This window comes from Eurypyga helias, unplaced genomic scaffold, assembly GCF_000690775.1.
Source record: "Eurypyga helias isolate BGI_N326 unplaced genomic scaffold, ASM69077v1 scaffold26220, whole genome shotgun sequence".
NCBI lineage: Eukaryota > Metazoa > Chordata > Aves > Eurypygiformes > Eurypygidae > Eurypyga > Eurypyga helias.
In genome coordinates, this window is record NW_010228087.1 from 76,215 (window position 1) to 86,610 (window position 10,396).

The following is a 10,396-nucleotide window of genomic DNA, read 5'->3' on the forward strand; positions in this document are numbered from 1 at the left end:
CTCCTCCTGGGGGTGGCAACTGCATGGAAACCTCTCCCCCTCTGTCTCCTGACAGCACAGCTCGGGAGGTACGGGACTGCTCCCACAAACCCAGGGGAATGGCAGCTGCCATGTAACCCAGGAGCCCAATGGCACAGAAGGACCAAGAACAATGGACAAAGGATGCAGCGAAGGTGATGAGACCCATCCCATGGGCAGCTGCAGCCTTCACGAGAGCTGTGGATGGAAATGCACAGGGACTTCCCTGGTCTGTGGTGGCCACCCCCCCCCTCCTGCCTTGGAGTGGGCACCTCCACACCTCCTGTCCTTTCTTGCTGCCATGCCTGGAAACATGCAGCAAACACCCTCCTCCCTGCCAGGAGACACCATGTACAACAAGACGACCATCTCCAACACAACCTTCTCCAACGCAACCATCTCCACATCCGATACCACCATGCTGATCACGCCAATCTACTAAGCTCTGGAACCATGGAAGGCTTCCCAGGAGCAGCCCTGACTGCTGGGGATGGCAGAGTGGCCCCCGACACCCCGTCCAGTGCTTGCCAGCCACTTCCTGGGATCTCAACACCCCTCTGTGCCCTAAGGCAATTTTATCTTTCATTTAACAGTATCCAAATTGTATTGTTTCCCTGTGAGTCAGCCCATTTAGTTTATGTCCTTCAGTGCCAGAGGGGAAATTTATGAGATGAGAAACTGGCTCAAAACGTTTATTTTCTAGATGACGAGTCATGCCATTAGATATATAGCATTATGAATCATAGGAACAGCATCTAATTTGCTCTTAAAGGTATAATAGGTCTGACTCTCCACACCCATACACACACATATATTGGATTGATAGTTCCCCCATAGGATGGCTAGTTCATTTGCTTTGACACGAGCAAGACTTACAGGACCATAAAGTCCCATCTTAGCCTAAGTTAAGCCTATTCATAAAAAAAATATTAGGGAAACGAATGATCAGCTAAGCACATTCATCCTACAGTTGATTGCATATGGATCTTTCTCCTGTTGTTATTTGTGCTCAGGGGGAGGCCATTTGGCCCCGTTTTATAGCTTAGACACTCTGCAACAGAATAAGGAAGAACATTTCCTTTGTCCTCTGTTAGACCTGGCTGATGGAGGGAGAAGCATCAAGTTATTTCTGACCGTGGGTTCTCTGTTGACATCCCCCAAGAGGTGAATTATAGGACATGAAGGAACCTTTCAGATCAGTATTTGCAGGACTCAGCATGCAAGGCAGGGGCTGGTGTTTCCAGATGGGGTACTGGAAAGAGCATGTGTTGGGTGCTTATCTGTTTTTGAACATCTGGTCTTCCATGGCTGACAAGGATATGAAAATCTGGCTCAGTTGTTTTTTTGAGTCTAGGTGTCTCTGTTGTTGGTATGGACACCTCAGTTTCTGGAAAAAAATATAAAAGGCAATACAGGGAAGTGAAAAAATAACCACAAATGAGCATGGAGACTAGACACAGATATGTGGGAGATATCGGAGATGACCTGAAAGCTGGCAATTCAGTACATTGTGGGTTTTGCAGTAGTATTCCCGGTCTTTGTTTGTTTTTCTTCCTCTGAATGTAGAGGGAAAGGAAGAAGAGTGGAAGCTAGCTGGGTCATGCCAGCAGACAGGTTCAGCCTCATGTCCAGGGCCACAGCAGCCAACAGAGACATTCTGTCCCTGTTTGCAGGATGGATACAGTGCCTGCACGACTTCCCTTGAGCGCAGATGGGCGCCACCGGAGGAGACAGCCCTTCTACCAGCAAATCCTGTCACCCAGCAATGCCACCCCATACAGTGCTAGACAAAACCAGGCCATGGACTGCAGCTCCTGGACACTGCCAGGGTCTGAGCAGTCTGTAGGCAGCAACAGCAATACTGACTATTCATCAAGGGAAAGAAGACTATGGGCTGTAGGCTCAGGCAGGGATTTCTCAGCCTGAATGGGATGCTACCATGATGATAGGGTGGCTGGAGGAAAAGTTTTCCATGCCCTTACACTGAGGCTTAGTGCCACTCACAGGACATAAATGCAGCTCCTTAGTCTAGACATTTCTGGGAGGTGGGGTGAATAAAAAAAAGGAGGAAACCTAAGGATTTCCCAGGCCAGAGACTCTTTCCAGGATCATGCAGTTCGCGTCTGAAAGTCTGCTCCAGGTTCAGAGCAAAGGAGGATGAAGTTTCCATACTGCTGTTGGCAGGTGATCTCATCTTGCGCTGCTCACACCCGCCCTGCCTCCGGCTGCCTGTCCCCGGGGAGCAGGATCACCAGCACTTCATCCCGGGAAGGCACATCAGCAGTTTGCCGGAAAGGTCAGGGTGCTGGAAGGGACCCAGGATGGGCAGCATCCTGATTTCTGTTATTTACGGGATCCAAGAGAGCAGCAGAGGACACTGTAAAACCTGGCAGCAGGGGAAATAAAAGCCTTCACACTACAGCGAGAGTCCCATCCTGGGGAGCCGGCTCCGCTTTCACACCTCGGCTACAAAGCTCCCCATTATAGCATCGTCGGGTGGCTACAATGCGGCTATTCTTCCCCTGGTAACGCGATCGGATGTGGGCTAAGGCTGCAGCAGGATGATCAAGCATGCGAGGAGGAGGACAAGGGCCAATTAGCAGATATTAAAACAAAGCAAAAACAAATTAAAAACCCCAGACCAAACCAAAAAACTCATCTCAACAATACAAATGCTGTCCCCATTCGCCCTGGCTCCCTTTCAGCTTTGGTGGTGGAAAAAGGAATCCCTGGCACCAGCCCTCCATGTCTTCAAGGACTGCTTCAGGGAAGCTGTGTATGCGCAGGGAGGGTGATTGGCCTCCAGCAGCTCTGCCATCGAGTGCTATATGGGGGCCAAAGGGAGCCCCTAGCCTTGGGGACGCCTTTCACCCTCTCCCCATAGCATCCTGCAAAACCTCACCCTCCTCCTGCCAGGCCCGGATGGGCAGAGGACATCAGGAGAACCAGCCCTCAGATACAGGGCAATGGGAAGGGCCCGGACGTCTGCCCTCCTGAATGGGATTCAAGGGGTATGGCCAAACCCTTCCCTGTTAGTCCTGGTTTGACTTCTCCAGCCCCGGCCTCAATCCCTCTGTCCCTGCTCCTCAGGCTCACGATTGTCTTAGTCCTGCTCAAGCCTAGGACTGACCTCGTCCAGGAATGTCTCTGCTCTCCACAGAGGGAGGTTTGATTCCCTGTGTGCTGAACCCGGATGGCTGCACGGACATTTACCCAATGGAGTCAAGGGCTCCTCTCCCAGGCACAGTCATGAGTTCAAAGCCAGCAGCAAAGCCCAGACGTTGCCCAACAAGGCAAACCCCTGCTGCAGGAGCACAGGGTCTTGAGGAGCTGGCACCAGGATCCTGGATTTCTCAGGTATGCTTTTTTCCATCTACCATGCCCTTTGAGGGCAATGTCAGCACCAAACTGGGGGTCTCAGCACGGGCGATACACTTGGGTACTCTAGCTCCTTGCCCGGGAGCTGGAATGCCACAGTGGTGAGCCCAGTCTGCACAAAACAGGGTGGGCTCTCCACCACCCTGACGGTCAGCCAGTGATGGAAAAACCATGGACATGTTACACCCCACCACGGGCCCTTCAGACTGTGTGTCCTGGTAACTCAGGGTTGGTATAAAAGCACAGAAGGGCTCCAAGCACACAGCCAGGGCATGGCTGCATCACCCTGTGCCTTACAAACAGCAAGCAACCTTGACCCCGGGACCTGATGAAGAACAACCAAGAGAACACACCAAAACAAGCTATACTTCACACTTCTGCTGAAACACAGCCATCACAGCAAGCGAGCAGCAAGGGCACCAGGAGGAAAAGCAACAGCGGTTTGCACAGCTCCCTCTGAAACTGTCACCACCGCCTTGCCATCACCTGTGGGAGCAGCTAGCTTGATGTGGGGGAAGGAAAGACACACTCCGTCACCATCAGAGCATCCTCAGCGTGAGCTGAGAGTAAGCAGTTTGAAGGATGGAGGATGGGATGGATGGAAGAGGAGCTTTCCCCTCTCACTGCCCCTACTTGCCATGTGGACCGGGGTAACTCAGCTGTCCGTCTGGCCAGGCTCGGGCAGTCACCGGAGCCGTCGCAGTGGTCCACTGGGACATGGGCACAGGCTGGGCATGCTCACTGACACGGCTCCCCTGGGCCTTGCTGCCACCCTGGGGACACAGAAGTGGTCAGGGGTGGCCATGCTCTGGTCAGTGAGGGATGGCTCCTGGGGCCCACAGGAGCTGGCAGCCAAGGTGGGAAGGAGAAATTATTTGCTCCAACCTTAAGCTGCTGTCCCAGGGGGTGACCCGGCAAGGGCTCGGCAGGGCCCAGCTTGCATGCACCACCACTGTGGTCCACACATGAGCAGCGAGGCAGCTCCCCCAGCCTCGCCAAGAGCCCTGCCAGGGTCCTCGCTGGGCATCTGCTGAGGCTGACGGGGCTGGCAGCGTGGGATGTGCTCCCCAGCAAGCCTCACATCCACTCCACGCCATGGGCTGGGTCCCAGGTGCTGCGAGGAGGCCAAGGCTGCAGGCAAATGCTGAGATTACTCAATTTTCAAATTAAAGCAAGGTCCTTGGAGTCTTCTAAAAACCCAAGCTCCACGTCCATTTGTCTCCTTAAATACATCAGGGGTTTGAGTCCGTTTCCCTCTAAGGGTGAGATTGGTCTCTCCTGCTCCCCCTTCCCTGAGCCCCCCCCACCACACCATCCTCTAAGCACTTCTGCAGCTGGCTGAGCTGCTCCGTGGGAGCAGCTTTGTGTTTGTTTCAGGGTTTTGGGGGAAGGGGGGAAGGAACAGACTACAAACAGGAGGGACTGCACTGCCGAACACACAGCCTCTTTCGTCCCCACTGCTGACCCCAGCTGCCCTGCGTCCCGGCCACACAGATGGGCATCCCCATCAAAGGTGCTCCCGGGTGTGCCAAATCTGGGTTTTGGTGCTGCTCCTGGGGCTGGTGCTGGCAGGGGCAGGGATGGGGGAAGCAGGGCATCCCCACTCCTCCCAGTGCCTCTCAGGGTTAGCTGCCTGCAGCCTAAGCAGGGGTGTGGAGGTTTGCAGAACACGCAAGCCTGGGGTCTCGCTCCCTCAGCCCATGGCTCCTGGTGGAGTCCTGGGCTATGCTGGGTGGTAGAAAGTCCATAGCCCATCCCATGCGGCAAGAGCAGGCAGCGGCATGTTGATAGGGGAGGAGGAGGAAGGCCATCACAGGCTGGCATTCTGCTGGGATGACATGTGGCTCTCCACTCCTTTGGCTCCAGGATGTTGACTAGAGGGAAACCAGCCCGGGTCACCACATCTCTCCCATCACATGCACTCAACAGCATCCTGCCCTCGAGGCATCGGGGGCATTTTGCCAGCAAAAAGTCCCACAACAGGTAGAAGCTCTTTGCTGTTGGGCCTGGCCAGCTGCGGGCACTGGTGGAGCTTTCTTCCACAGTCCTGCAGTACAGAATCTCCAGCTTCATACAGACACAGCACTGGAGGGACCACTCCTTTGACCACACTGCACTGCAGCAGCGCACGAGTGAAACAGAAGGGAGATGTGGGCAGACGGCATCGCTCAAAGTAAGATGCAGGTTCCAGAGATATCCAGAGGAGCCACTGCCAAGGTCACAGCTTTGCTGTCTTTTTACGTGTCTTGAACGCCTGCTGCGAGCGTTTGGACTGAAGAGCAATGGAGCAGTAACACAATGGAGCTGTCACAATGCTGCTGTAACACAACGGTGCTGTAAACCTACTTGGACTAGTTAAATTCCACCAGCTCACCGGGTTTGGTGGAAAGAGGACTCCAGCATTGCCTCTGCCCCAGCAAGCAGTCCTTCCTCTGTGAAACCTTCCACCCACAGCCACGTCAGCCATGATGGCTATGAAAAAGCCGTTCAACAAAGCCCTTCAAAAGGGGTTGGACTTTCCCCTCCTGCCAGTGCTTGGACTTTCAAACACATTTCCTTGACCCTGGGAAGCTCCTTGCCGTCCCCAGCACTGCCAAAGTCCTCAGCCAGGCTGCAGCTATCAGCAACGATGCCATTAAACCACAGGAGGAAACAGAAGCCCATCCTACCAGGGGCTCAACGTGTAAAGTTTTCATTGCATGCAAGAAGCAAAGGAAGGGATGTCAACAACTGGCAGTGCCCTGCCCAGGCGCCCAACACACTGCTCCTCCCCGCTGCTGGGAGCAGACGCGATGCTCGAGCAGGACTAGGGGACAGACCAAACCCACACACAGTGGAGAGTTTCCTTAAGCACAAATGCCTCTGGACAAAAGGGCAGCAAAAGGCAAAACCTGACTCCTCCTAAATTTCAAGCCCTTGCTTCAAGGCAAGAAGAAAACAGCAGTTCCCAATGACATGGAAATAAAGAGTTTCACAACTTATTTCACACGGGCAAAGCAATATATTTTCACCTAATCTCCCTCTTGGAAATGGTCAGTTTTAGCTGAAATCAGACATGCACACACAGAAAAATCACAAATCAGCACAAGGCAGACACCCAGCATGGAAACTTAAACTCCAACACTTAGAGTCTGGCAAGGTCATCAGCAACCGAGAGCACGGCCTCGCACAGTGCGGCAGTTGTAAATTTTTAGGAGTGCGTAACTCACTGCATTGAGGCAGATGAAAAGACAAACTAAAAACCCTACACATACTGAAGTGGGCAAAATGTCTTTACCTGTGCCTTGCCTCATCCCTGCTGCCAGACTTGTAGGGGAAAACTTTGAGACAACTTCAGAGATGTTTGTATCCACCTTATCAATGACCTTGCTTTCTCTGTGCATACATAGTTATCCATGTGGACATATATGCAAAAGAGATAGATCTTCACTGTTTACAATTATTATTTTTAATACCACAGGGGATTTGGGATCTGCTGCAGTTCCCAAAAGGCCAGTATTTGCTGTATCCATTGAGCATTATCCACCCGAAGGAGGAAAAGCAGGCAGAGGAGCACTCAGCAGCAGAGGCTGTGCTTGGAGGTGCAGCCCTTGGCATCTGCAAATCTTGTTATGCCACAGGCAAACGCCACTCTGCTAGTGCCTAGGACCCTCCCAGCTCTCCTATCTGATGCTGACAAAGGACATTTCACCATCCAGGCGGTACATGAGGTGCTCCTGATGCTACCCACCCTCTGGGAGCCTCTCCCGGTGCAGGGCGAGGAAGCAGTTTAAGGCTTTCCAGCACACTCACAGTGGGCCAGGGCACACTGCGGGGTCTTGGTGACAGGGTGATGCCTCCAAGGAGGTGGTGGCTTCCCACCACGCCCAACCCCCTGCCCTTTCCTGGCCGCCCTCCCTTCCTACTCATAGGGCAAGTCGAGGGAAGGCCATGCCCTGTCTCCACAGGCATCCCTCGTCCCCAGCTCACTAAGCCGCGAGAGGCATGGGGACATGTTCTTACACAGGCAGCACTAACCTCACAGTCAACCACCTTCTCTAGGGCATGGGCATGGCTACTGTCAGCTCCATCCCCTCCGCAGAGGTGGGGGCAGCTTTGCCTAGCCAAGAGAGAAGGTTTGTGCCACGCGATCCCCTCCAGCAGCGGTGGATAACAGTCCTCAGGCACCGTGACCCATCCCTGCCCGCGGGGCTGAAGGGCAACAGGGGGAAGAGAGGGAGACAAATCAATATCCTGCAGGAGACAGGCTGATGGAGAGAAGGATGAGAAGCAAGCTGGGGGGGAAGGGACAGAGGGAACGGGACAGCAGGTCAGATGAAGGTTTAAGAAGTAAGCAAGAAGGGGAAAGTGCTGGAGCTGGTACAAGACAAGGTATTCATGTTGAGGGAATCATAGAATCATAGAATGGTTTGGGTTGGAAGGGACCTTAAAGATCATCTAGTTCCAACCCCCCTGCCATGGGCAGGGACACCTTCCACTAGACCAGGTTGCTCTGGATCCTGGTCCACTAGACCAGGTTGCATCCAGCCTGGCCTTGAAGACAACCAGGGATGGGTTGTCCAAGAGAGAGGAGGGATGAGGAAGCCAAAAAGTGCTCCATGTGTCCTCCTGCAGCAAGGGTGGGGATGACCTCGGATGGGCTGCAGGGATGACTCCATTGAGTCAAACTGCGACCCAGTCCAGCTACATGCTGGGGGTTTGAGAGGACAGCATGCACCCCCCTGCCCCCTCAGCCCAGGACCCACCACTGTGGATGGAGCAAGGTGACCTGTCCTTGCACGTATTGCTTACTGCTAGCTCCCGGTGTCCCCTTAACCCTTGCTCAGGCAGCATCCTCCATCCTGCAGCCACCCGAATCCCTTGCCCTGCCACCCCTAACACCGGCATCGCTGACTGAGAGCACTCTGGAGCAAAGCCGGGTGGAGTCACACACACCCCCTTGCACAGACGGGCTCCCCAGGGGTGCCCTCACCTCCGGGTGAGCAGGTGGAGGGAAGAGGAGGAGGGATGCACTGAATGCAGCTTTCTGGAATCCAGCCAGGGCTTCTCTTGTTTGGTTGCTTCATTTGGGCTGTGTGTGCTTGCGTGTGTATTTGCTGGATTTCCCGGCGCCTCAGCAGAAAGCACAATGCGGGCTGGCCTCCAGCTGACGGGGCCAACCCCCCATGAGCCAGGGAGGGAGGGAAGGAGGCTGCTGCCGGTGAAACACAGGCTCCAGCTCCCCAGGAAAAGGAGGCACCCAAACGAGCCTGGCAGTGCAGGCAGCAGCAGCAGTGCTGGGAGGACAGGGAGGAGGAGGAGGGGACCTTACAGCCAGAGCCAGAGGGACAGGGTGGCATTGCCACCTGGGAGCTGAGCTAGGAAGGAGAGCTGGAGGTGAGCAGGGTCCATGGAGATCCACAGATCCTGCTGGGCTCTGCTTGTTTCCACTGCTACCCCTTCCCTGCTGCTAACCTACCTCTTGTACCCCAAAAGAAACTGTCTTCTTGCAGATAACTGCTGGGAAGCATATCTTCCTTGACTGAAGGAGCCCAGCTTTCCTACTGCTCACTGTGTACCCGAAACGCCTCTTCCCTTGGACATGCTGACAAAGGCAGGTCAATGTCTACACAAGAACTGCCCAACGGGAAGAGCAGACATGAGTGGGGAAAGGATGCAGAATGAGAAAATAGTGGGAGAAAGGGAGTTTGGGGAAAAGAGCTGGAAAGAGAGAGGAACTGAGGTTTGGAATCCAGGCACAGCTGCATGGAAGTACCAGGAGGGTTGGTAGGCAGGAAAGCAGGAATAAGATCAAGAGGTAGGCAAGGAGGGACTTGGGGGCCAGGAGAAGCATGGGGGCTCTTTTGCCCATGGATCTGGGAAGGGGATGAAGCATCATTCCTGGTGGTCACACCTCCATGTGCTAGGACTGCTTCCCGACCTGCAGCCCCCTGCGTCCCACCCACAGCTGCTGCGCGCTGGCTCACTCCCGGCACCTTAATCAAGTGCAGGCTCAGCGCTAATAAGTGACTTTAAGCAGGTCTGTCATTTTTGGACTTGAGACTGGGGTTAGAGGGCTGCGGAGGGGGGTGGCAGACGACCGAGAAAGTGGGAAATCAATCTCCAGAGGATTAACACTGAAGTTCTTGCAGGAGGCAGAGGAGCCCAGCCCCAGGGTAGGGTGACCTCCAGCTTGGCTGGTTCCTCCTGGAGTAACAGTGACCTCCTGTGGCAGTGGGCCTGGTGCGAGGGGGTGGTTATTTCCCTCTCTGCTCTGGCACTGTGCAAAGCCACACAGGAGCCTGCAAGGCTTCGGCCACCCCTCGCACAACTAGAGCTGAGGTCTCGGAGCCAGGAGTGAAGGACTGACCTGAGGCCTGGCTCCTGGGACCCCCAGGACACATCCTGCACACCAGTGTCTGGAGGGGGTGGACACCAGGAATGACTGTGGCTCCGTGTGCTTATGGCATTGCCTTCACTAGTGCAGGCAAGGAGATATAGGTCTGCAAGTGCTGGAGGTGGTGGGCAGCAGGGTCTGCCAGCCCCACCACTGACATCGCCCTGAAGCTTTCCCCACCACACGAAAACACTGCCCCGCTCCAGGGAACCCAGCACTTACGCAGAGCCTGAGGAAGGCAGATGTGAGAGGCGACAAAGGCAGGGTCATTCGGATGGAGTTGCTCCATCACCAGCTCACTCACCTCCCTGGTATCGTTGTCCTGGATCAGAGCGTACAGAGGCACCACTCGGTTGATCTCCAGCAGAACTGGCGTGGGGCTGAGCTGCTCCTTGCCAGGGCGCCGGCACAAATGGCAAGTGGACGGGCAGCGTCCTTTCTCCTCGCAGTGAATCTCCACGCCTGAGATGAGGTGGTCATCAGACAGCATCTGTGCTGTCAGCAGGCCTGAGAGGTAGGTGATGAAGGGCATGGATTTCAGCTCCTTCTTGTTCCCAAGCTCTGTTGTTTCTGGTTTAGGAAGAGGAAAAAAAACCAAACAACATTAAATCATAGAATCATAGA

General features: G+C 54.5%; 1 protein-coding gene across 1 annotated transcript in view; it reads right to left on the bottom strand.

The window, feature by feature from the left end:
• Positions 1-10,337, bottom strand: part of LOC104514718 (astrotactin-2-like) — a gene marked incomplete at its 3' end in the record, with an annotated part of 70,476 nt that extends 60,139 nt beyond the window's left edge. The window contains exon 1 of the mRNA XM_010158473.1: positions 10,077-10,337. Within this exon, the coding sequence (XP_010156775.1) occupies positions 10,077-10,304 (228 nt within the window). The remainder of the gene's footprint in view (positions 1-10,076) is intronic.
• Between the last annotated feature and the right edge of the window lie 59 nt (positions 10,338-10,396).